Source organism: Neovison vison, chromosome 4 (genome assembly GCF_020171115.1).
Source record: "Neovison vison isolate M4711 chromosome 4, ASM_NN_V1, whole genome shotgun sequence".
Taxonomy (NCBI): domain Eukaryota; kingdom Metazoa; phylum Chordata; class Mammalia; order Carnivora; family Mustelidae; genus Neogale; species Neogale vison.
The window spans coordinates 182,233,413-182,261,369 of record NC_058094.1 but is presented as its reverse complement, the minus strand read 5'-3'; the positions used below and the strand labels follow the sequence as shown (position 1 = coordinate 182,261,369).

General features: G+C 39.0%; 1 protein-coding gene across 3 annotated transcripts in view; it reads left to right on the top strand.

Moving 5' to 3' along the window:
* Positions 1–27,957, top strand: part of SKAP2 (src kinase associated phosphoprotein 2) — a 170,067-nt gene that overhangs the window by 114,042 nt on the left and 28,068 nt on the right. For all 3 annotated transcript variants that reach the window (XM_044246264.1, XM_044246261.1, XM_044246263.1), the window contains exons 8-9: positions 782–845; positions 1,187–1,324. In XM_044246264.1, coding sequence (XP_044102199.1) covers positions 782–845; positions 1,187–1,324 — 202 coding nt within the window. The remainder of the gene's footprint in view (positions 1–781; positions 846–1,186; positions 1,325–27,957) is intronic.

Here is a 27,957-nt window from a genome sequence, read left to right as displayed (position 1 = left end):
CATGTTAATATTAATAAAAGATACTGATTTTATACAATGAACATTCATATAAGAAGAAATAGATTTTTTTTAAAAAATTTCATATTAGTTCAAGGGATATCTTCTCTCGAAAGAGAACAACGAATATGTAATTTATCAACTACTTCACATGTTGTATTTTTTATCTATTTTAATAGCACTGTGTGATTTCTTAAAAGAATTACATTGCGGAAAGAGTAAAATTATCAAAAGAAAAATATCAGCGTGTTAATACATATTGTATTGCTTAGGGTTGTGGGAGCAAATGAAGGTAAAAGCACATATCAGCTCTGTGATTCAGGAGCTCTCAGCCAGCATCAATATGGAATGTATGTTTAATAAGTTTTAAATATCTAAGATTGCAGTTGAAAGCCAGTTAATTAAGTTGTCAAGTAGTGTGTTGGAATCTGACAAGAACATTTTTAAGAAAACTGTACCCGGCAGTCTAAAGAAATTCATGGGTGTCTTCTAATTGTCAAGGGCAAATTTTGTTCATCAGTTCTGTCTTTGACATTGATGAAGAGAAGCAGCTTTTTTTTTCTGCACAGCTGCCAGCTGCTGATCAGAGTTTCAAATCCATCATCCTCTGCTTCAATTACGTAAATTTGTCAAAATTAACTGTACATTATAAGAAGCATCCTTGCAAGAAAAGTAGTACCAGACATGAAAAGAATTACTAATGGCCGTAAAGAAGTGATAAGAATGCGACATACCTTTCATTTCCATGTGGTGATTTTTCTTATTATTGTTTATTTTTTATTAGTTCACAGCAGCTTCTCCCAAAGATGCCGAAGAATGGGTACAGCAGCTGAAATTTGTATTACAAGGTAAGAGCAATCAGTGGAACTAGTCACTGCAAATATTGAATAACTGAATGAATTTGGCTTTTCATATATGGAACATTAATGACTCCTATGAGAATGACCAAGTACCATGGCTAGTCCTGATACAGACTGTTTACTTCAGATTTATTAAAGTGTTTTTTTCTATAAGTACCAACTGGAAACTTCGCAATTCACATATTTATATAATAATCAGTTTTGGAAAATGCTTCAAGTTAAGAATATATAGCCTGTGACTCTGTTGGGCTGCAGCAGTTTAGAAAATAGGGTTTTGAAAACCTCTTTTGCATCCTTAAAAAATTTGCCTCATGCAACCTATTTTTCAGACATGGGATCTGATGTTATTCCTGAAGACGATGATGAAAGAGGAGAATTATATGATGATGTTGACCATCCCTTACCAACCAGCAGCCCACCAGCAAGCAGCCAACCAACTGATGATGAAATTTATGAAGAACTCCCAGGTATCTATCATCTGGTGATTCATTTAAGGATTTTTAGGGCTCCCCCCTCCCCCGCAATGTCATATATCATCAAGTTGACAACTTGAATGGAAATGGTGAGCTATTAAAAACACGGACAAAGAAAATCCTCAAAAACCTATTTTATGAAAGGGGTTCTGCTTGAGGTATTTCAAGTGAGTGGATGTACACTTATGAAAAGTGAGTGGAATGTTAAAATGGAGCAGATACAGTCCTAATCTCAGGAGACTTTTGGCTCATTAGCATTGTTTATGCTACATAATTTTTTAATTAAAAAATTGACTTGCCTTACAGTTTTTTTCCACCAACTCACACATCATCTTTTATTTATATATCTTGGAATTTCCATTAACCAGAAATTCTGTGCACTCCCCATATGTCAACAACTTCTGCCTCATATATTCCTTTTTGCTGTGGTGTATTGCATTGTCTTGGAGGAATATTGTTGCACCATAAACAAAGGCCTTTTGAGGCTTGAAGTTTTCTCACTTGATATTTTATCATCAGTGTGAACAAGTTTTCTTATTCTACATTTTCTGTCATTGTTTAGCGTTAATATGCCTTAGTATATGTTCTGTAACATAAAATTAATTGTCTATTAGCTATTTGATTTGTATTTTTGAGGGTTAAGCTAAAACAGAATAGGTATCACGGACTTAGGATACCTAGAATATGAACACATTCAGGGAATCATTGCATTACTAATACGGTAGGTTGAAATGAGCTTTTTTCTGTCTATTAAAAAAATAAATAGTTAGAGAAGAAAGAGGGATTAAGAGCAATGTGAGATTTAACCAACATCTCATGCAGAGAAGCTATTTTTCTCTGATTAGAATGATTTTTTTAAAGGATTTTATTTATTTATTTGAGAGAAAGAGAGCATGAGCAGAGTGAGAGTCAGAGGGAGAAGACTCCCGGCTGAGCAGGGAACCTGACTGTGGGGCTTGATCCTGGGACCCATGGGATTGTACCCGAGCCAAAGGCAGACACTTAACTGACTGAGCCGCCCAGCGCCCTGAATAGAATGATTTGACAACATAGTATAAACCTTTAAAACTGATTTCAAAAATACTCAGAATGTTCCAAATTAACATACAGATATAATTTTCAATGGAGTCAGTAGAGATAGTAATAAAAAGCACATGGATTTTGGAGTCAAAAATTTAAATTCTGGCTGTCCCATGTACCAGCGCAATGACCTTAAAAGTTTTCTTTTCTTTGGCCTATCATTCTTCATCTTCGTCTATAAAATTCTTCTTTTTTTCATCACTAAAATGGTGATAATATCATGATGGAGGGAATGAGCTCTCAGCACAGTGCTTGAATCATAACAAGCCCACGAAAATTCTAACATCATCGTTATTGTTTTCATTACTGTGTCTGGTAAATTCTTGCAAGGGCTTATATGAAAGTATAAGAACGGTTTTCTAATCAAGTAAGAATTAATGAATGTAATGGTATTATAAGTTCAGGCACTACAAAAACTACTGAAATATGCATCTACATATTGTTTTTCACTCCCCTCAAAGATGATTAGTGTAAAAGCATAATTTTGTGGGGAATAGTAATCTGTACCTTTGTGTTATTTTAAAGGAACTGTATGTTTATAGCTCCTTCCTTTCTGATTGATCCTAGGGAAATGGCATCTGCCATAGCATTAGTTATCTTCGAGTCGGGAAGAATATTTTCTGACTGCTTGGTTTTAGTTACACCCTATGGTTAGCACATTTATTTTAGTTTTGAAAATGTTCAGAAGAGCTTGTGAGAATGTATAGTAAGGTAAAATGGAAGAAAGTAGGACCTTTGAACATATTACTCTCATACATCTTTTATTCCTTTAAAACCCTGCAGCGAAGGGGTTACATTACAGTTGTTGGACTGACTGTTCTTTAAGTTCTGTGTTTCTTCAGCTTGACCATCCTCTCTCCACCACGCTGCCCCCCACCCTCCAAAAAACTATTGGTGAGGAATAAAGACCGAATATTCATAGTCCTCTTCCTAACAAAGGTCCAAGGAAGACCTTCTTTAAGTAGCTTGAAATCTTAAAAATATGATACATCTTTTATTTCCCTCACCACAGATGTTCTACTTTATCCCTTTTTTTTGGCCTGGGGCCACATAATTGTTGGAAATAACTGGTTACTCTTTAAGTAGTCTTACTTATTGCTGAGGTTCTGGAAGAAATCTAAGCTGCTCTGGGATTCCTTGCCCCTGCCTGGGATCCCAGTTGCCGTACAAAGTGATTGAGCTTGATAGAGCTTGCTCCCGTGCCCCTGGGAAGGAGGCTTGGGTAGGCAGCTGTGGAATGTCTCCTTCTTTCTTCCCTAGTGTCCGTGAGAGCCGCTTCAACATCTGCACAGTTCAAGTCTGTCGAGGCTGAGCCAGTCACTACAGAGGGGATTTTTCTTTCTTTCTTTTTTTTTTTTTAAAAAGACTTTATTTATTTATTTGACAGATAGAGATCACAAGTAGGCAGAGAGGCAGGCAGAGAGAGAGGAGGAAGAAGGCTCCCTGCTGAGCAGAGAGCCCGATGCGATCGGGGGCTCCATCCTAGGACCCTGAGATCACGACCTGAGCAGAAGGCAGAGGTTTAATCCACTGAGCCACCCAGGCACCCCCGGAGGGGATTTTTCTTAGTGGAAGTCCTCAAGTTGTCTCTCAGACAAATACTGTTGAGGTTTTGTTTGACAAAATATCCAAAACTAGGAAGTCACTTTTCTTTCTTTAGAGAAGGATCTCTCATTCAGGGTAAGCATGGAGGGAGCTGCTTCCACTTCCCTGAGAGACGAATATAGTTTTGAGAGGAGGGGGAGGAAAGTGAAAGAGCAGAGAACACATTCAGAAACTGTTGGTATTTTTCCAGTTCTTTGCAAAGAACTACATATCTCTGAGATCTGACTGGTGAAATTCCAAGAATGAATTAATACTACCACAATTTTCTGTCCATTCTATATAGTCGAAAACAAATCCTCTTCGTTGGAAGATGAAGCATACAAATGTGTTTGAAGGAAAATCTTAAGTATTCAACGTTTTACTTTAAGTCACAGAATTCTTTTTCTGAGAAACTAAAGCTCTTATTCTAATAAATAGGTATTTTTGAATGTAAATAAACCTTCAGTGTTGAAGTCTCAGTAATAAGAAGGGAACATTGTTTAAAAAATCATATTATGAAATATCCCTGGAAACGTGTTGAATTCTCTGGGAGTGTGAATGTTTTCCTTGTGATTGTTTTTCAGGGAGGGTCTTCGAACTTGATAACAGTCGTTTCTCTTTAATTTCTTGTTCATTAATTTTTAAGTAGCTTCGCCAAAGAATAAGAGTATGTTTGTAAGACTCTGTGTGTAGGGGATTTATGCATATGTGCAGAAGAGAGGAAAGCGTGCCATTTCTGGGGAAAGGCGTCTGGCTTTTCTTCAGATACACTAACGCTTTGACATCCTTAATGTCTTGGCGCCTCTTTGCCTGGCCCACTCAGGTTTGCTCTCACAGTGACATTACTATGGCATATTTGTGTTGGCACGACTTGTATGTTGATCAAAGTGTGTCACACAGTTTTGTAACAGTCCTGAGTTCATTCGGCTTCACCCAAATTTCCAAAGTTGGTGCTCGTTTTTTCACTAGAAATACGGAAGAACGGTTTTGTATGATTTTTGAATCTTTTTTAAAAAAGATATTTATTTATTTATTTGACAGACAGAAATCACAAGTAGGCAGAGAGGCAGGCAGAGAGAGGGGGAGGCAGGCTCCCTGCCGAGCAGAGAGCCCGATGTGGGGCTTGATCCCAGGACCCTGGGATCATGACCTGAGCCAAAGGCAGAGGCTTTAACCCGCTGAGCCACCCAGGTGCCCAGATGCCCCTGATTTTTGAATCTTGAAAGAAGACAGCAGTTCTTGGGGAATGGCTGCAGAAATCAGCCTAGCATGCTCTTCTCTTCTGGTGACCGCGTCACTTGATTTCTCCCCCCACTTTAAAGTCAGGAAATTGTGCAGCAACAACAATAAGCCTTTTTAAAGAGATAGACTGAATCGAATCGGCCTCGTAACAAGAGTAGTAGTAACTGCCCGTTAGCCTCTTAAATCTTTAGCTTTCAGGGGACTTGCATCTGAAACTCTTCTGCCAAGTAGACTGGAAGACAGGGCAACATGAAACAGGAAGACAAATTTCTAATTCCATTAACCTATTTTTTAAGTGTTAATTCATTTTTTTCCCCCCATGATGACAGACTGAATTATTCTGAGCCAGAAACAAAGGATATTTTTATCCTTTGGTCATTCAAATATGTTTTAAATGTATTCATTCAAAGTGTCTGTGTCAGAAATGGAATGTAAAGTAAAATGCAGCTGTAAATTTTTTTTTCGATGAAAACTACTATTACATGTAAAAAAGAATAGCATTACATTCCTTAAATTTGAAGCAGTCTCCAGCAAGTGGACACGAATGCTGACTTAATCAGAGAGTGATCACAACCCCCCTCAAAATACATTTTAGCTTTTTTCCCTACTGAATCATCATCATTTGTATTACTAGGCTACTATCAAGATTACAGGGGCCTCCGCAGTCTCTGGTGTTAATATCAGTGTTGGTCCTGGTTTCACGAAAGAATTTTTCTCATACCTTCTTTGGAATGTAGTGGAAAGATGCCAGTTGACTTTCACAGAACCACATATATTCAGCATTTAACATTGTTTGTTCAGGTAGCCTGCTGGCAGGCATCTTTTTTTTTTTTTTTAAACTGTGGTACTGAATTGTGAAGTTATTAAGTGTGGTGACCCAGTACCTTATATACAGTATTATAAACATTTTTTTCCCAAGTAGATAACTAGATTAGAGTTAAATTTGGGGTGGTTTCAGCTCTGAACTCTGCCAAGAGGATTATCTGAAGCTCTAGAAAATAAGGGAACTGTTTATAAATGAGGGTCCTGGCACACACCTAATTGTTCATATTTTTATCTTTGCTGAATATAATTGTGATTTGAATGCTGTTTATGTTGCCTGTTGCATAACATGGCTGGAGCTTTGGAATTGTGCCTGTCATGTAGCTTTTCTCTGTCACTGACATTGCAAATGAACTCATTCCCAGAGATGGTTTGACACATATTAAGACCCAAAATACCTGTGTATGTGCGAAAAACATAGGTCTATTGGTAGAGAGATAGCCTAACCCATTTTTACAACTTGGTATAAAAGTGGGTGGTTTTCAACCATCAGAAATTTTGGCCTTCAGGCCAAATCGTTTAACGATTTAGTGTTGGGAGGCATTTTTCTTTGGTCACCACACCTGGTTGTGTGTATGTTACAAATGTTTGGTGGGTAGAGGCCAGGGTGCTGTTGAACATCGTATAGGACACAGGTCAGCACCCCCCCCACAACAGAGGATTATCTGACCCCACATATCAGTAGTGGTGAGGTTGAAAAACTGTGCACAGGAATGTAATAAACAGCTTTTGGTTTATCACCTTTTTAACTGTATCTCTGGAATGATGAAAACCCATACCCATGCTCCATATGAGTTTATTTTTGTGGACAAAACAAAGGCTTTCTTATGTTGATAAAACTAGGGTTACATTCAGTGGTTCTCGATCATATGGGACAAGCTGGACTTGCCTGTCACTCTTCCCTTCAAGGGCTTGAATTTCTGTCAGTCTTAGAGGAATGAGGAAACCACCAAAGATGAGAAAGGAAAGAAGCATTTCCTCTTGTTGCACAGGCACAATCTGTGAAGGAAGAGCCTTTTTTGCTACTTGTATGTGTGTATCTTTCTTGTACAAAGACATGGCTTCTAATATCCTGAGGATCCTCTGCTGTGACCAAAGGGAGACCAGTGGGTGAGGGGTGTCTTCTGAAAGGGAGTCAGGGTGCCAGGGAGAACGCTCCCTCCAGCAGTGCCAGGCCCGTCTGAAATTTGACGCCTATGAGACTTCCTCCCTTCTCCCTACTTGGGCACTCTTGATCCCTTGTGTCTCTTTATGTCCTTCTAGATACACCCTTTTCACATCTCCTGAGTGTGTTGTATTGGCTTTCCTGATACAGGAACGCTGTCTTCCCGCGGCTTCTCTTCCGGCTCCCTGGCTCCCCTGCACACAGAGAATGCCTTTCTCTATACCTGTGGCCAGTTAATTTGTGGTGCTAGAGAGCAAGGACTTTGGAGGCAGACATATAATTGAATCCCAGTTCTGCCGCTCATTCGATACTTTATTTATTTTTTAATTTAATTTAAATTTTTTTTTCAGTGCTCCGAGATTCATTGTTTATGCACCACACCCAGTGCTCCATGCAATACGTGCCCTCCACAATACCCACCACCAGGCTCCCCCATTCCCCCACCCCCACCCCTCCAAAACCTTCAGTTTGTTTCTCAGAATCCACAGTCTCTCGTGGTTCGTCTTTCCCTCCTATTTCCCCCAACTCCCTTCTCACTCGATACTTTAGCCCAAAAAAAGTGAGCACAGGGGAAGTGGCGATGGAAGGAACAAGAGCAGACAGAGACGCAGGTGAAATATGTCTGCAGTGTTAACTACAGATGAGGTTTAAATGAGCCTTTTCTTTTAATTTAAAAAAGAAGTAAAACCAAATTTAGCTAAAAATTGAAAAATTTAGCTGGGGCAAGAGGGAGAAGGAGGGAGTGAATTCATGCTAAATGTTGTTCCAGAGGAGAGAAGAGAGAAATCCTGGGAAGTGCCGTCTTTGTTAGGAAACGCATGTTCAATTTCCAAGTGAGTACTAAATAAATAGGAATGCCATCTTGAAGTTTCCAAAGCAGCCGAGGGGAAATAAAAGATTTTATTTGTTTGAGAGAGAATGAGAGAGAAGGGTGGGAAAGAGAGCACAAGTGCCTCAGAGGGGAGGGGCAGAGGGAGAGGGAGAAGCAGCTTCTCTGCTCAAGCCTGATGCGACCTGGGACTCGATCCCAGGACCCTGGAATCAGGACTTGAGCCGGAGGCAGACGCTTAACTGACTGATCCACCCAGACACCCGAAGACTTTTCTGTGAACCTCAGATGACAAACTCTAAAATTGCGGCCGAAGGGGAACTATTCGCACCGTAGGCTTTGTATCTGTACGTAACTGAGTACTTGATCTTTTCACACCAAGCAATCTCGAGAGTTCTTTCAAGATCGAGCTTCTCATCACCTTTGTATCAGCCTTTTCAAGCGGGAGTCTTCATCCTACAGATTAAGACTCACTTCCCAAGTAGAATATAAACAGATCGAGGCCGCTTTCGTTTCTAATTCCTCCATGATTTCAGGGGATAGAATATGATAAAGTTTGTAGGAGCTTCACAAAAATGTATTTGCTTCTTTAGGTCCCAGAAAAAGAAACACACACACACACACACACACACACACACACACATCCATGAACATATGAACACACGCACCCGCAGAGCCAGACTGTGGCGAGAGATCATCAAGGCTCCGCTATTTTTGCAGATAGGTCAGCTGGGAATATCAGCTTCCTAAGAGGACCCAGCTGCTTACTTTAAAGCAATGATTAATAAGAATGGACAAGTTCAACAAAATGTCAGTGATAAATATAAGCACTCTTCATATCTGGCCTCGGCGAGGGCTACACGTTGAGTAAATGCAAGCCTTTAACAAAGTGGGAAAAGATCCAGTCTAACTTAAAATTTTACTTTGATTTTATTTCAGATAAGACATTCTTCTGTGGAGTTGCCCCTCTTTATTAGAACTCCATTAGAATTTCTGCCAAGAAATAGCCACTCCTTACACCTAGGTCTCTGTTGGTCCCTTTGTTTCTTATTATAGGAGTTGAGATGGGGCAGGCAGTTTTTCTCACAGACAAATAAGGAAATTCAGTTGCAGAGTGGCATTTTGAGCTCTCTTTGGAACCAGAACCCAAACTTCTTGGCTTCTTGTCTGGGCCTCTTTCCATATTCCTGATTCTGGTGCAAGGAGGTACAGCCTCCCTCTGCTTCTCTTTAAAAGCATGACGATGCATGGGGGAGCCATTGTTTCCTTACCTGCTTACTCATTAACCTTTGGCAATTTGACTGTATTCCTTTTTTTTTTTTAAATTTTTATTTTTTTTATTATATTCAGCTAGCCGTTGTATAGAACACCTTTAATTTTTGATGTAGCATTCAGTGGTTCCTGAGTTGGGTAGAACACCCAGTGCTCATCACATCATGTGCCCTCCTTAATGCCCGTCACCTTGTTACTGCGTCCCCCTCCCCAAAAACCCTCAGTTTGTTTTCTGGGCTCTGTTGTCTCTCATGGCTAGTCTCCCTTCTCTCTGACCCCTGAGCTAAAACGGCCTTCTCAGAGAACTGGTATGGTCCCAGAGAACTGGTACTGTCCTCAAATTCACCTCCAGAAGTTTTGTTTTACTGGCCACCTCTTTCTTCTTGAAACTGTCTCCTCTGGCTTTTGCCATCTTATTTTCCTGTTATATGTAATATCTATAAATAAGTATCTCCACGCTGTTTTTAGATTGCCTCATTTCCTGATGCTTGCTGATCGTTTCAAATTACTTTTCTATTTATCCAGCATTTCTTTAATAGTGGAGCTTTTTGCTATTTGTACTTTGTTCTCTCATTATACATTCGTTTTGTAATGCATTCAGTTAATAGATTCAACAAATATTTATTGAAAGCCCATTACCTACCAGGTTCTGTTCTAGCTGTTGAGGGTTTAGGCATTAAAAAAAAAAAAAGACTGTCTCTAATAAGATAATTACTGATTGTAGTTAAGTGCTACGAAGATGAGGGGAAGATGTGAAAGGAGTAATTGTTTTATAGTCTGTGGTCGAGGAAGAGGTGACATTTAAACTGAAACCTCTTGGATAAAACTGGTAAAAGCAAAAAGGCAAATGGACACAGGGAACCAGGACACAGGGAACCGGGAGCAAAGACCCCAAGAGAAACAGAGCCAAAAAGAACCAGAAAGGAGGGCCACGGGTAGCCACTCAGAGAGAGATTAGAGTGGGATTGAAGAAGTAGGCAAAGTAAAACATCTAGACTAACATCTAAACCTTTAGAGCAAAGTAAAATGTCTTCACTGAGTAGCTAGTTCATCGAAACAATAATGGTTAACAATAATGGTTAACAATTAGTATGTGCCAGATAATTTCCTATGTATTATCTCACTTAATAAGTATAAATATTTTATGGTCTAGGTATTATTACTATCTCTATTTTATAGGTAAGGAAACTAAGTAGCGGAATTAGGACTTGCCTGTAGGCCTTCTGACTCTTAGCCAATAGATACACTGCCTCACCACAGAACAGAACCCCGTCCTTAGCTATCAAGAGAGCAGTTACTGACACACAGGTACAAAAGACACCAGAACATAACATACCAATCAAATCTCCTCTTCACATCTGACCTCTCCTCTGAGCTTTGGCCTCATATTTCAAGTGACTTTTGGCCATCATGTCAAACTTGTATCTAAGATCAAAAGCAGCATCTGCCTTACTAATACTGCTCTTCCTCCTTTCGTCTCTATTTCTGTTAACAGCATTTATAGTCATGCAGGTTTTAAAAAATAAAACTCAAAACCATCCTTGATTCCCTCCTTGATCCCCACTCCCCTGAGCCAGTCAGTTGCCCATTGCTACCGATTCTGCCTGTGAAGCATCATCCATCCATCCCCAGCTCCCCGCTCAGCCTTCAGCCATTCCTCACCTGGGTCCTTATCAGAGCTCCCCTATGTGTTCTCCCCACCGCCTTTGTGTATGTCTGTCTCACCAGCCGACCTGATGATCTGTTCTACACACTGCTAACAGGTTGATTTTCCTAAAACATAACATGGTCAGAGTAATCTCCTGCTCAGTAACCTTTATAGGTCTTCACTGCCTTGGGAATCAAGTCCAAGATCACTGGCCAGGCCTGAGTTCCTTCCATGACGTGACTTACATTTACCTTTTCATTCCCATTGCCACTGCTCAGATCTTTAATCCAGACAGACTCAGTTCTTAACCATTCTTTATTCCTTGCTGCGGTTCATCTCCATCCCTCACCACCTGCATAGTACTAGGTGCCTTGTCGTAAACCAATACTTGAATTAATAAAGTAATTAAAGGACAAAAATTTACTCAAATAGCATATGGACAAAACTTTTGGTTGACATTTTCATTTTTTCATTCACTCAGTCCACAATCAAATCTACAATATTTTCCAATATAATCTCAATTTCATTAGCCACAAGATATAGAGTAGATGCTAAGATGATGAATAAATAGCCTCTATCCTCAAATATGCTGTAATTTAATAAAAAAAAAGTATCTCTATGAATACTAAGTATAGAAACACAAAACTAACCATATATAGGTAGATCTGTCAATATATCAACCTATCTAAATCACACTCTTGAATTCCAAAGTCCAGTAGTGTTACTCTACACCTTGTCCATATTTTCCCTATCCATGGCCTTGTAGAACCTTTATATTCACCCATCAGGAACAATGAAAACACTCTTACTGATTCTGTATTTTTATTACACCATTGCATATTTTTGGCATAAATATACTATTTTCTCTAAACTCACTTAGGTAGAACCTTTGTGGTTCTTCCATTAGAAATAAAATGCCCTTGGGGCTCCTGGGTGGCACAGTTGGTTAAAGATCTGACCCTTGGTTTCTGCCCAGGTCTGATCTCAGGGTCCTGAGATCCAACCCCATGTGGGGCTCCATGCTCAGTGGGGAGTCTGTTTGAGTTTCTCTCTCCCTCTCCTTCTGCTCCTCCCTCCCTAAAATAAATAAATAAATCTTTTTTTTAAAAAAAAAGGAGAGAAAGAAAGAAACAAAATTCCCTTGAGGATTCTGTGTATTTATTGGGCACAACATAGTATTTTTAGTAAGTGTAGAATAATATAATACTTAACATAATGTAGTGTTACGGTATCATACTAAATACAGTATTATGATGTGTCCTCTACCATTCTGGTGTTAACGTTTTTATCACGAACATCTCAGCTGATGCTAGGAGACAGCATATATAAAAGAATTTAAAACCTTTTTATAGACTGATTAATTTTTCATTTAATGGGGAAAAATATTTTCAAGAAAAACTGAAATCAGAAGTTTCGCAACTTTTATCTCCTTTTGCTACAACACATTGAATGGCTCTCCACATCCCAAAGGACAAACCCTGTACTCCTTACTCTGGCTTCCAGAGGTTTTCCATGACTCACTGAAGCCTTACATTATAGCCCATTTCCTGTTCCACTCCACCAACTCTCCAGTTTCAACAAGCTGGCTTACCCTTCATTTTCCCTGAGACATCCCTTACTTTTCTTGCCTCGCATTTTTGTGCATATACTTTTGTCTGTATGGAATGTTCTCCTTTTAGTTCCGTTTCTAATGGATTGTCCTGACTTTTCAGGCTCGGATCAAATCCCATCTCCCCATAAATTCTCTTCTGCTCATCGCAGTGTAAAGTGACTCGCGTTTCTCTTAACCTCTGTAGCACCATACATTTGGAAAACTAACCACATACGGCTTTGTGGCATTTTTTATGCTGTTATCCACTATTCTAGAAATCTTCTATTACTTTATTACTTCTAGAAATCTTTCTATTACTTTGCATTACTCTATTACTTTTCTATTACTTTGCATGTCATTCATCCATCAAACAAATGGTTGGATCTTTATATCTTTATTATATTTACAAACTCCTTGAGGGGAGGGATCAAACCTTGTATTTCTTGGCATTCCCTTAAATGATATTTCAGCAAGTGCCCTCCTCATAAGAAGTTTATAAGTAATCCCTAAACAATACTGTCTTCAGGTAGAGGGGGTTATTAGTTAAGAGAAACTATTCCCCCCCCCACGATGATTCTTTCCCTAATAACACCAATTACTGCGAAATCCCGAAAGAATGATTATACTAACCAGTATACTATCATGTACATTGAAGTATGGCTGATCTCCCAAACCTCATTAAAATCTAACCTTACTGTTCCAGGGAGCATAGTCTCAAATAAATAAATTTGTGAAATATAATACATTGAGTGATGAAAAGCTCTCATATCATCAATCTCTTGTACCATTAAAGATAGATCATCTACTGTGAGCAACAGAAACAACTTGAGTTACCGTTTCCCTGTGGTAGGCTAGTCCTTTCAAGCAAGACATTTCCCAGGAAATGACATTCTCCTTTGCTCCCACTCATTCATTAAAGACCACAGGTAGAGCAGGACTAAAGAGCACAGGATCGTAACCATGGTTTTTAAAAGCTGACATCTGCAAGGACAAAACTCAGGGTTTAATGTAGCTAGTAAGGAAATGGTGAGCTTCATGTTTAAAAATAGGCTCGGATATGGAAAAGTTGTGTATGCAGCTTAGGGGCTGGTGAAACCAAGGTTAAGAATCAGAGATTAGACAGATGCTTGGGGAAGGTGTTTAAAGATTATCTCTCAAGCCACTGCTTTGATTCAATGGGCGTGGAAGAGTCCTGGGAGGGTTTAGAAGAGAGGAAGGCTGCAGTCAGGATTCAGTTTGTTCACTCCTAGTACCAGCCAGGGCTTACATGAAGTCCTTTGTTTCCCTTCTCTGCTCCACACCCTTTCCTTCAATTAAGCAAGCTCCTTTTCTCAGCCTACTGTTTACGTCCTGCTCCTGATTTCACGTTGCCTGTTAAGCTGTCTCATATCCCAGATAACCTCATTTCACTTCCCTGGTCAGCCTGTGTTTTCTTTTAGAAATTACCTTATATCTTAGTTCTTCCTGGAAACCTAGCTTGAATAGGCAGGTCAAGGTGAAGGTCGTTCATATTCATAACAGAATATAATCTCTCTACATGTTGCTTAAGGTGTAACCGTAAGAAACAGTAACCCCCAAACATGTAGATATGCATGTCTAGACACTTGAAAATATGTGTTTTGAGCCTAGTTGTTTAATTAATATTTTTTGAGAGCCCAGCATTAATTTAAAGTTATTGTGAAATAATCATTTAGAATTCTAATAAATGAACGGAGAAAGAGCAGTGAAGAAAATGAAACAAAACAAAACAGGAAAAGAAAAAAAAGCCCAACTTCTATATGAGTAATTCAGCTACTGGTTATTAGTGCAACAAGTTATTTTTTAAAAGTTTTTATTTATATTAGTTAGCATGTAGTGTAGTATTTGTTTCAGGTACACAACACAGTGATACAATGACTCGATCACAACAAGTACACTTCTTTTTCCCCCTTATCAATTTCACCCATCCCCCTGATGCACCTCTCCTCTGACAACCATCAGTTTGTTCTGTGGTTAAGGGTCTGTTTCTTGGTTTGCCTCTCTTTTTTTCCCTCTATGATTGTTTTGTTTCTTAAATTCCACATCTGAATGAAATCATATGGTATTTGCCTTTCTCTGACTTATTTCGCTTAGCATGATACCCTCTAGTTCCATCCATGTCACAGGCAACAAATTATTATCAATTATCATGCAATGAAGATTTATTGGACAGCTGTTCTGTGTCAGGCACGGTGCTCGGCACTGGGGATACAGGACCCCCCAATAAAACTCAGATTTGTTAAATAGCAATATAAAATATTCTGTAAGAAATAGTTTGGGAAAAGTAATCAGAGACTGAAGAAGGACTGATAAGAAACAGTGATCACAGCCAAGTGTCTGTTGGTAGATGGTATATATGTCTGAAAGGATCATACCCCGTGAACAAAATGTGGTTGTGAACACCACCTAAGGAGCAGTCTGAAGATGAAAGTGACATGGTCAAGGTCAGAGAGTTTGTTAAATGAACACCCTTTCAAAAAAATATTCAGGTGGGGTAACTAGGGATATATTTGGAAGAGGTCAGATGATAGCATATTCATGTCGCAGGGAAAAAAGGGGAATTTGTATTCCTGAAAAGATTTAACAAAGAGCAAACAAGAAAGAGAAAGACTTTTAAAAACAACTACCAAGCCCCTTTAACATTTAAACCCCCCCCCAACAACAACAACAAAAGACTTTCCAAAGGAAGTGGTGGAAGAAACCCCATTGCTTGAGACATTAAAAACCAGATGGTCCAAAGCCCCAGAAAATACTCACGCGGGATCAATCCTTCACTGGGTGAAAGCAGAGGGACCAGTGCAACTTGTGTTTTGAATCTCTAGATGAGCAGTGCTATGAAAATAAAGATTTACATTTCCTTGGCCTTTTCCTTAATTTCTTAGCTCCCCTTTGTGGTCCCATGGCATTCTGTGTTGACCTCTGTGAGAGCTGGCCACACAGGCATTGCCTGTTTACTTGGGTGTCTCTTCTCCCCCTCGCTCCAAGTACTGCGAGCTTATCAGGTTTTCTCCCTTTCCCTGCAGGAGTGCTGTGTGCCCTGGGTTCTGGAAATGGTCCTGCGCAATGCTTTTGCATTTGCTTCTGCTAGAGCTCCAGGAGTTGCACAATTTTTATGTTAAATTTCTTGGCTTGGGAAAACCACACTTGAGAATAGTATAAATTTGGATCTCACATTGTACAGGTCTGGGGTTTGATTTCTCACAGGAAACCCTTCCCCTCCCCCTCTGACCACCACCATCCAGAGCCCTAGAAAGACAAAAAGCTTCCTTGTGGTTTCCCTGGGTTGGTGGGGGTCTTACTTCCAGCTCTCCATTTCTCATGGCCCAAGGCCGTGTCTCTTGTATCTGTGAAGATGGTAAAACTCCAGCCTCAACTCCACCCTGCAAATGGTCATTATTCCCCTTGAAGCAAGTGGGGAGAGACAGGTCTGTTTCAGCTTGGTTGACGGTGTTGTTAGAGGCTGAAATCCTAGTCATAACTAGTTAGTAACTGCAAATACACAACAATAGAGACTTAGCTTAATTATAAGTCCTTGATTTAAATACTTTAATTCAGGCCAAATAAACAAAACTTTGAGCAAATACTAGACAGATGTGAAGTGGCTAATATTTTTCTTCTGAACACTAATGGGCTATATACTCTTACTATTAATTGCTTCTTGATACAAAAAAATTTTTGTTGTGACAGAGGAGATCTTAAATGGCTGCTGATTACTACTTAGAGAAAAAAATGACATTTGTACATACAAAGAGTTACTCAAAAGTTATATCAACATAGCGATCCATCCAGATTCAAAGGTATGCTCTGGTTTTATAAGTGAAGAATAATACGTTATTTGTATTTGAGGTCATGTCAGATGAGGGTAACGTGGTTACATGAGACTCTATCTTAAAAATGGGATTGGCATTCCAATCAAATGAAGTTCTTCTAATTTAAATAACATATTTTTTTCCCTGTGCTGATCAATCATTTTCTCTCCCAGAAAGTCAAACCAGTTTTTGCACTATTGATTTGCAAAACTTACGTGGCATAAACATTATGTGACAGAAGTTGTTTGTTATTAAGAGAGAGAATATCGTCTCCAAGAAACTTGTCATCTGGAAATAGGAGAAATCACACAAAGTAATTTTATTTATATCATGGCTTTTTCACTGTTGGCTACATTTGTGACAGCCGATTTCATATTAAATATTAACAGTATTTTGTTTATGCTTGAATGTGCTACAGTAAGAAGTAGATTTTACTCAGAATCTTCTTGGTTAGAAAGTGTATCACTCCAGTTTAATAATACACTTACAGGCCAGTTATGAAGAACATTTTATGTATCTAAGGTAATCAGGTTACCACTTGGGTGTCAAAATTTTGAGGCTTTACTTTACCCTTTGGTCTTACCAGGTTATTGTTTATGGATGTTGGAAGTGGTAAAATATTGGGAATGACATTTGGTTTATATGAATAGAAACAGCTACAGCTTCTAGGAGATCATGGATGTTAATATACATTGCATGACTATGTATGTCATAGTCATGACTATGTATGTCATAGTCATGACTATGACTGTTTGTGGAAACAGTTCATCTGTTGTTGGATTCTTGATATAGGAAGCAAACTAGAGTTTGTATTTTTCATTTTCAAGAAGGCTGATACAATAAAAAAACATTGATGTGCTTAATTTGTGTTTCTTGTACAAGTAGAAGAAGTAGTAAATTTGCATGTAATTTCGGTGACATCCACTTAAAAAAAAAAAAGACCTAACTGAATTGTGTTGAATCTTTTGGGTTAGTGAAGTGTGTCTATGATTTGTATTGTTTTGATACTACTTTTCAATATATGAAAATACCCAGGAGACAGGCTCCCGCTGAATTTCTGGTCACTATGTCATCAGTGCTATGAGCGTATGTTGTCAGTTGTTTAAACATCGTGAAATCCGCTGTGGGCTGGCAAGAAGCATCTGGGAGCCAGACTTTTCCTGTGGACACACGCCAAGTAGTGTATTATATTTCCTCGCGAAAGTGAACTATATTGAGATCATTTTTCTTTCTGAGTTTTTTAATCCAGGAATTATTTTCTAAAACTAAGTAAGGATCATAGGCTAATATTGTTTATAACCTGAATTCCAGAATAGCTGGTTGATAACTACTCTTATTTAGCTAGAGGAGGTGTAAATAAGTCATGCAATTAAACCCCTTCAGGTAACTAACAGTTTTCTCCTAATTAGACTATTCAGGAAAGTTCATATGTCATTTCATGCATTCTCTTTAAATCCATGATTTGCTCTAAGTAAGAGCAATAAACACTGAATGACCCTTTAAATAAGTGTTATAGTTGGACACGTTATTAAATTAACATGTTTAATTGTATTATCTAATTAGATAGAAGTAAACCCTAAATTGTATTTCAATATACACAATTATAGCATAACCTTTATTTTAATGAAATATGCCAGAAGTTTGTAAAACATCATATTTAACTTAAAAGTCTGAAACCATTGTGATTCTGGGACGGGGAAAAAAAGCTTTGTTGTACTGGAAAATAAGCTGGAGGTTAGTTTGAGAGCTCTGACACTGCCTAGACTAGAGGTCCCTAAGGTGGCAAGGATTTATCTTTCCAGAACGTTTACTCCATGTGTTACCATGGGCCGCTGTTAGGTGAGACCTTAAAAAAGTACGGTCGGGTTTGCCTGCCATGTACATTAAAAATACCCTGTCCCTTTTACGTGAGAGCAGACATTTTGTTTATGTTGGCTTTATTTCTGGAATCCAAGCAAAAGACACTTTGCAAATGAGAGTTCGACTTCTCCCTTTAGGGAGCCAAAACTGAGCAAGTGTGGTTCTTCCCTCTTCCCTCCTTTTTTTTTTCTTATGTAAGTTTCAGGTGTACAGCTTTATAATTCACAGTACAAAGTGATCACTGCCACAGGTCTAGTAACCATCCGCCATGATATAGCGGACCTCCGTCCTCTCTGTAAGCACTAATCTATTCCTTGTATCTATGAGTTTGTTTTGCTTTATTTTCTTTTTTTGTTCTTTTTTTTAAAGGGAGTTTTCCTTTTTTTTTTTTTTAAGATTTTATTTATTTATTTGAGAGAGAGCAGAAGCATGGGGAGCAGCAGAGGGAGAGGGAGAAGCAGACTCCTTGCTGAGCAGGGAGCCCGATGTGGGGCTTGATCCCAGGACGCTGGGAGGCAGACACTTAACAACTGAGCTACGCAGGCACCCCCATTTTTTTTCAAACTTTCCACATATAAGTGGAATTATATGGCATTTGTCTTACCCCGTCTGACTTATTTCACTTACATTATACCTTCAGGGTCCATCCATGCTGTGGCAAATGGCAAGATTTTATTCTTTTTTGTTGCTGAGTAGTAGTTCGTTGTACAAAATAGACCAGCTCTTTATCCATTCATGTGTTGATGAACACTTCAGACACTTGGGTTGTTTTCATATCTTGGCTATTGTAAATAACACTGCAGTGAACATCAGGGTGCGTAGTTCTGTAAGAATGTTTTTTTTTTCCTAAGCTCAAATTTTTATTCTTGTGTACCTCCAAGAACATCAAATGCTATTTTGCGGGAATGAACACCAAGACCTTCTTCTAGTGAGCTCTGTGTGCCTACCCTCCCCTCCTTCCCCCCATAGCTTCTACCCTGCTTCTTTTGGCAGCTCCTCTCTACAGAAATAAACTAGTTCTAGAGGATCTTTCATTTTCTAGACGCTGTAACATTTTATCATAAATGTGTCTGTGTGTCAAAAAATACCTCTTAACTTAGAACTGCAACTGCCTTAAAAACATAATTCTGAAAGTCCATGCACAGCCCCTCCTCCTAGGTGCATGGAAATTTTTATTTCAAGAGTGCCATTCTTTTGTATTATGTAAAGTGCTTTAATTTGCTGCATTTTTCATGTCTCACTGCAGTCAAATCTGGTGAGAAACTATAGCTATCTCATTCAGGATTAATCAATCTTCTTAGCTCCTGGCTAGGACGGAAGCTGCTCTCGGCGCTGCTTGCTTTGGGGGCTTGGCCTTCCTCTATTTCTTCGTCATATTCAGCCTCCGAGAGGGAGGTGATGGGAGATGATTTTTCCATTTGTAAGCTGCCTTCCAACGGAAAGAAAAATGGAGAGGGCAAATGCCAAGCTTTTCACTTTCTGTGGCTATTACAAACATGACTCTTCTGTTGTCCAGCGGGTACACTATTTTTCAAGGGAGCTATTTTTTTGTAAAATACTGTCAGAGTTAGCCAAGTTATTTTGTCATTGAAGAGTGTTTAAAAAAGAAAGAATATATGTCAACATGACATCGTGAATATTAACTTTCTCCTAAGTTACATGTTATGGCAATAGGTTAAAGTGCTGTTTAATTAATTAACAAACACAACAAGTGATCTATGCAAGGTCTTAATCAAAAGAGAAGAAAAAGCATAGTGCTTCAGAACTTGGGTTCTGGAGGCAGACTGCCTGGATTCAAATTCTGACGCTACTCTTATTGGTGTGTTATGCTGAGCAAGTTACTTAAATGTTTCTATACCACCATGTCTTCATCTGCAAAATAGGACTAACAGCAATACCTTCCTCAAGGGTTTTGAGGATCGAATGAGATTTGTGCATATAGTGGCTGGCATGGTGCTTGGTACATAGCCAGTCCTCAGGTTACTATTATCCTCACTTGACTGTAAATCTTCCCTCACGGGGCATTCTACTGGGTAATTCACCTCATCTTATTCTCACAGTAATTCTCTCAACTAAATTCTGTATTTCTGTTTTCCAGATTGAAAATTGAGGTTCAGAGAGTTTAAATATTAGCTTGCTAAATTGGCCCAGCTAGGAAAAGTGAGTAATAGGAACTTCTGGAATACAGATTTTATTTGCATTTCTATCGTTCAGTTTTATCTTTTGGGATTGATTTGGGACTAATTTCTGCATTACTAATTTCATGATAATTAACTTTACGCTAGAATTACTTAGTGAGGTGTGCCTGTATTTTGAAGTTTAAAAGGCAAGTAACGTGGGAAGATACAATGTTCTAATTAACTTATAATCAGATTATGATAGAACATAAACCACTGAACTCTTATGTAAAAGAAAGCCTCAGAAGGTGTGCCTCTACATCAGTGGTTCTCAAAGCATGGCCCTGGGACCAGCAGCATGGGCTGGAAACTTTTTTAGAATTGCACATGCTGAATCCACCGAGCCCCAAACTCGCTGGGTGGGGCCCAGGAGCCTGGGTTTTGATAAGCCCTCCGCAGTTTGCAAACCAGTCCTCTAGGTGAACAGAACACCGTGGTGGGATCCCAGAGATATTGATGATGTTCATAATATCTGCTCCCAAACTGGAAGTTACATATCACAGCGGGAGCGTGTAGTGGTAATAGAAAAATACACGTGGGGTTGTTATTTGATAATTGCCCTATAAATATTAAATATTCAAAACTGTGTGCTCAATCTTTTCCGTTTCTTGGATTTAGGGCTTCTAAGCAGGGGGTAACGATTACTTGCAAGCCTAACAAGTTGAGCACAAAGGACTGAAAGACTGAGAATGACTTTCTGCTCACCCTCAGCTTCTTGTGCCTGGGACACACAGGGAGTGGGAAGGTTAGGGTTGTTTTTTTTTTTTTTTTAAGTGTTTAGCAATGAGGAGTCTTTAACTAAGAGGAGCTGACAGTAAGAACATGGAGAGGAAGGAAAAGCATGAAACAGTCATTACCACTGCATCTTGTTCCTTCTTCAGGTAGATTTTAAACATGGAGTAGCAGACGAAACAATGGGGACCAAAGGATATAGGAAGTAAATAGGGAAACTGCTGCCGTATCCAGATTTAACTGTGGAAAAAATTAGACAAAAGCAGTTGTCATCTTAGAATCCATCATAACCAATGAGGAAAAAACTGGCCATCAGCCAGATGTATTTGCCTAGACTTTAGCAAGGCAGATTTCAGAAAATTCCAAGAAATAGGTGCAAACGTATGGTACTAAAGACAAGTATTTTAAAATAGCACTTAATGCTTAATGATTGCAATGAGGAAAAGATGGTGGGGGGGGGGACAAAGCTATATCAATGTCTTTGTGCTATGATCTGTCCAATTAATGCAGCTTTATAGGGTAATAGATCGAGCACTGAAATGGCCAAATAACCAAGGAAAACATGAAAAGAGCTGAAATTTGTAAATTATGCTGGGTGTAACAAAAGGTGTAGAACTGCCCTATGTTTTTGTTTGTTTTTGAAATTTATTAGGGGCAGTAATTTCCAAGAAAATAATCAGTTTCTATTTTATTTGCTCCTTTTCCATCAAGAATTTTCCTCCAACTGATAAGATTGGTAGCAGGTAGCAGAAGCCAAGGACAGGCAAAGAGATTCTAACGGAATACCCAGCTAACCAAGATACATTTGATTTTCATTCATCAAACATTCATGGAAAACATTTTTTTTTGTCCCAGCCCCTCTGTTAGGCCTGGTGGGGGAATACACACTGAGAAGAAAGAGAGACAAGGAGATAAATGTTTGCAGTGCTCGGAGAGAGCAGTGGTAATGGAGGTCTGTACCAAGGCTGCGAGAGCACAAAGGGGGAGTGCCCAGCTGCCTGGAGGAGTTTGGGGAAAGCACCCTACATTAGGGGACATTGGAGCCTTAAAGATGAGTAGGAGTTAAGTTTGCCTTCTGGCTTATGTAAGACTACATCACAAGACAAGGTGTAAATGAAGTAGATGAACTACAGTCACTGATTTTGAAGGAAACATGCAGGAAGAGAGAGATGCTGGAAGTATGGAGTCTAGCAATTGAACGGTAAACTCTTCAAAAAAGAGTCGAAAGTTGCAGTATCTTAAGTTGGGTTTCCTGGAATAGCTCTAAGACTGTTGTATGTAGAAGACTTACTGGTGAGTGATCTTGGGAGATACTCTCATATGAAAGCGAGGGAGGCCGAATTGGGTGGGGGAAGCTGACCCACAATGCAGATTTTATGAGGCCTCAACTGAGCTCTTGGGGAGCTCTGGATCTGGGATGATTCTTCAAAGTTGTTGTTGAGACAGAGGAGCATGTCTTTATGTCCCCATGTCAGCTAGTCACTGAGTCCTGGCTCTTCTGGGAGGGGTGTCATCTTGAAAGAGGCAGTTCCCTGTAGCTGAGGACAGTTCCTAGTGAGGGAGACAGCTGTGAGCCTGCAGCAGTTTGGGTCCCAGTAACTGGAGGTTGGTTGTGTTGGCCCTGAAGAGGGCTTCTAGGAGGAGGGCAACATTATCCATGACAGATGGATTCTGCAGACCCTAGACAGTTTAGAAACTTTGAAGTGGACACTAAAATAAGGCATCAAAGAGAGACTTCCATGCTATCTAGAAGATGAAATCATGATTACCAGAGCCCATGATATGTTCAGGGAAATGACAGACATGTAACTATATTTAAGTGAGGCATTTCGCCAGAATTCTCATGAAATCTTTATGGATATAAACCCTATTGAATAACTGACTATAGAGCTGTGCCCAAAGGGTATAGATTAATTTATTTTGTAAATGCCTTAGAGCTTCATTCTCAGTATTGTTATACCATCATACTCATCAATGCCTAGATGAAGATGTACAGGCTGTGCCCTCAATAGACTGAAATTATGGATCAAATCTAACAAGATGACATATGATAGGATATCACATTTGCTCCAAAAATTTTGATGCACAGGTATGAGAAAGGAAAGACTTGACTTGGAAGCAAATGGGAAACACACATAGGGATTTTGGTTAACAGCTCAATATGACTCAACAGTATAATGAGATTCAATCCTGAGATTGTGTGCTTTGGGAAAATAAAATAATTATCAAATACTGTTCTGGGTTAGCAGGCTATCAATTTTTTCATGTTGTGGATCAACAGTGTTTAGATATTTCACTAAAAATGATCTTGCCATTTGAAACAACATGGATGGATGTAGAGGGCATAATACTAAGTGAAATAAGTCAGAGAAAGACAGATTCCATATGATTTCACTTGTAGGTGAAGTTTAAGAAATAAAACAGATGAGCAAAGGAGAAAAAAAGAGCAAGGGAGAGAGGAAAAGAGAGAAAGAGGCAAACCAAGAAACAGACTCTTAACTTTAGAGAACAAACTGATGGTTATGGGAGGGTAGGTGGGTGGGGGATGGGTTAAAAAGGTGATAGGGATTAAGGAGGGCACTTGTGATGAGCATGGGCATTGTATAAAAGGGTTCAGTCATTATATTATATACCTGACACTGATATTACACTGTATGTTAACTGAAATCTGAATAATAACTTGAAAAAGGGCAGTTTTCCCATACCTTTTTGGTCTCAGAAGCCCTTTACAATTTTAAAAATTACTAAAGACCTCACAAAGCTTTATTTATGTGGATTATGCCTCTCAATATTTACTATATTAGAAATTAAAACTGAGAAATATTAAAAAATGTATACCAATGAATTAAAAAAATCACAATGATAAACACATTGCATGTGAGCATAAAATATTTTTAGGAAAAATTGCTCTATTTCCCCCAAGATATCAGTGAAAAGAGAGGCATGATTTACATTTTGGCAGATCTCTTGAAAGTCTATTTTAGTAGAATACGTTTAGACTCTCAAATCTGCGTCTTCATTTACTCTTATGATAGTTGTTCTGGTTTAAGTACAGTCAGCCTATTGAGAAACCTAGCCTCACACAGATCGCCAGTAGGAAATTGGAAGTGTTTTACTAAAGGTCCTTGGAGGTTGTAGATATTCTTTGATACTGTACCCAAACTGGACAAATAGTAGTTAGCTGTTAGTTACAAGCTGGAATCCAAAACCATATCATGAACTTTCCATACTTTGTTACATTAAAATCCATGGGTCTGTCTTGTACTTTGAACGAATCTCTTACCATGCGTGTTTTTGTAACATCATGCCTTTGTCATTTGGAAAGTATTGGTTCATTGCATTATGTAGAACTTCCAGATATTGGCAAAAAATTGGCAAAATTAAAAAACTACACTCGTTAATATCACTATCCATCTCATTAGAAGAGTCTTTAAATACTGGGGAGCTGTCAAGCTTACAGTGGCCAGTCTAAGTTTCTAAAACTCTGATTTTTGCTTGAGAGCCTAAATTTTATCATAGCAATAAATGCCAGTTGTTTTCTTTGAAACAACAAGCTCACTTAGTTCATTTCTGAGGAAATGTCTGCCACAGTCCCACATCTGAGTAACCATAGTTTGTCTGTCACTCATTCTTTCAAGTAAAAATGATGTTCCATGAAAAAACAGCTAGTTCAGCATGCCGCTCAGTGTCTTGCACATCTGGAAATGCAAAAATGGGCTTAATGCATTCTTCTGATTTTGTCACACAGAATATTAAAAAGATATGTTCTCAGGGTTGATATTACATGAAAATAATAATGTGTACGGCTTCGTCGTGGACATTCGTAGGTTAAACTGGCTTGTTTTGTTTAATACTCGTGCAAGGCCGTGGAGAAGACAGTGACAGTTTGGTGCCCCTGCAGTGATTTATGCTGTGGGGTTCAGCAATTTACCCATCATCGCTTTGCAACACCGGTGCCAATGTTAATACAATGAAAAAGGCAAATGTCTTCATTTTATTATGAAAATAGTTTTGACCTCATGGACTCTCTACTTCCCAGAAGGGTCTTGAAACCACTGTTGCTCTAGGAGATATGGAGCCAATAAGAGGTGGTTCCTTGTATGCCCCCTGTGCTTTATCTTTCCTGGATTCTTGCAAGGGAGGGTAAGGTATTCTGTGCCGGCAGAGGAAGGGAGTATTATAAGCAAACAGAGGACACCGAGCCAAAGCCTGCCACAGAGGAGCTCTGAGCTCTGAATCAATCTATGTGCTTTCTTCCCAAGGTTAGAGCAGACAGGTGTAGATCCTTATAAAACAGCCAACTTACAGTGAAATGATCTTAACACCATCCCATTTATCATTAGATAGTGTTCTTTTACAGAATAAAATTTCAGCCAAAAATCTCAAAAGTTGAGATGAAATAGTTTACTTTCTAAAGAGGGAGGCAAATTCCTTATAATAAAATATAAATACATTTGGATGAGAAACATGGGGGGTTAATGAAATATGTAGATATTGGGATATTCTTATTGAACATGAGAATGAAGAAAATCCAGAAACTGAGTGAAGGCAGTCTAGGAGAAGATGCTATTAATGGTTATGGATAAGTCCTGGGTGGTTTAAAGATATGTATGTATTTTTGCTTATCCCTACTGTTTGACTCCCAGCAATGAACAGATATTTCTTCTGTAGCAAGAATAATAATAATAAAAAAAAGGTTTATTTAAATTAAAAAAAAAAGAACTATTATTAACAGCAAACTATAATTGTACCAGAAATCCATAGCCAGATTAAGATTACTGTAACTGAGAAATAATTTGACATTCCTGGGTTAAAAGAATTTTAATACTGTAGAATTTATTATAAATGTTAATTAAAAGCTAAGAGTTTGAGCTTTATGGAGTAGTTAGGAGAATTTCATATCATGGCGTGTATGAATATAATACACTGGGACAAGGAAGAGCCCCATTGTGTCGTTTCCTCATGTCTAGCACTGTCTGGGAGTAGGATCATTTCCTGACTCACAGTCACTTCTAACTGACAGAATCTAACTTATTAAAACCTTATTTTTAACCTGTGTGCTTTCTTTGCTTCCATCATTGCCTGTGGATGATCGAGTCTGTGTAAGACTGCTCCTGAATAAAGACGTACCTCGGGAGCAGCAGAGACTTTTCCAGAAAGGTCTGGAGCATGTCTTGCATAGAAGTCAATAGAGAGAGAGAAGAGCAGAGTGCCAGTTGCATGACCTTGGTCCAGTCATTTGGTACCCTAAGCTGGTTCCCTGTTAATGACAGAAGGAAGTTGAACTACATTCTGTCTAAGGTTTCTTCTTTCCTGAAGACTTTCTCCAGATTCTGTCAAATGGGGTTCTTGCTTGAATTTGGGCTTTTCCCCCCAACATCCCAACCATGATGTTAGCAAGTTGAATATTTGTGAAAATTTATATTTTTGTGTTTTCACATTTGTGTATAAATTATTAACTTTAATATAGTATAGAAATGTACTTCATGGTGTTTGTTTTTGCTTTTGAAGTGCAATGATTACCGTTTCCTATGAAACCCTGGAAGAATAAAATGTCAAGGTTGAAAATTAGATTTTATGATTGAATAACTATTGCTTCTTTGGTTGCCTTTGATATCATATTAACCTTCTGGGTTGCCAGATTCATAAGTGATTGCAGAACACCTAGCTCCTTAGGTAATGACCTTGCTACTGCATGCTAATTGTGCTTTTTTTTCCCTCTGAGAAATCTGATTATGTCATTGTCCTGCCCAAATCCCATTCGGAGTGCTGTGGGGTAGACATTTGTCTTTTTACTTTACAGAGATGAGAATTATAGTCTCACGGTGACGTGAGTAACTAGAACTTTAGGCCTCAGTGTGCCTCAATTTCCAGGAGAGTAAACATGACTCTAAATATACCATTTCAAAAAAAAAAGAAAGAAAAAAGAAAAAAATATACCATTTCAGTTGTCTTTATCTTTCTGTTCCTCTTGAAGTTTCATAGCATACTAAAAGGCACATGCTTCTGTCTTTATACAAATATGTCCTTTATTGCTGTAAAATATATGTCAGTCTATTAATCAGTTAGAAAAATCCTTTAGAAGTGTCATATTTTAGGGACGCCTGGGTGGCTCAGTTGGTTAGGCAGCTGCCTTCAGCTCAGGTCATGATCCCAGCGTCCTGGGATCCAGTCCCACATCGGGCTCCTTGCTCCGCAGGGAGCCTGCTTCTCCCTCTGACTCTACCTGCCACTCTGTCTGCCTGTGCTCACTCTCTCTCTCTCTCTGACAAATAAATAAATAAAATCTTAAAAAAAAATTTAGAAGTGTCATATTTTAACTTACTGGTGGTCCAGGATTTATAGGCCCGGAAGGAGCTCACTTTTCCCCATGGTCTTGGTTTGAATTCCCTGGGCACACACCCCTTCCACCCTTCCCCTTGTCTCACCCCTACTGCCAGCTTCGGGGCTTGCCCCAGGTCCTGAGGGAGGAGGGACTGAGGTGCCCTTTGTGTGAATCCTCCCTGCATTTTCCCCTCCTTTACACCGTATTGCTGGGACCAGCCATAGGGATCTTCCTTTCCCCATCACGTCTGTCCTCTCTTCTCCTGGCTGGAGCCATCTTGCTTGTAATGTCCTGGCTCCCAGACCCCTAGAGAGACGTGCAGGGTAATCTGTTGCTCTGGAATGTAGGCGAACTTCTTTTGGGGGAACTTCTTTGTAAAAACACTCAGCGGAACTGTCTACACTTAAACATGTTTTCCCTATTGAAATTCAATGAGAAAGAAAAGCTGGCTGGCCTAGAAAAAACGATGCAAT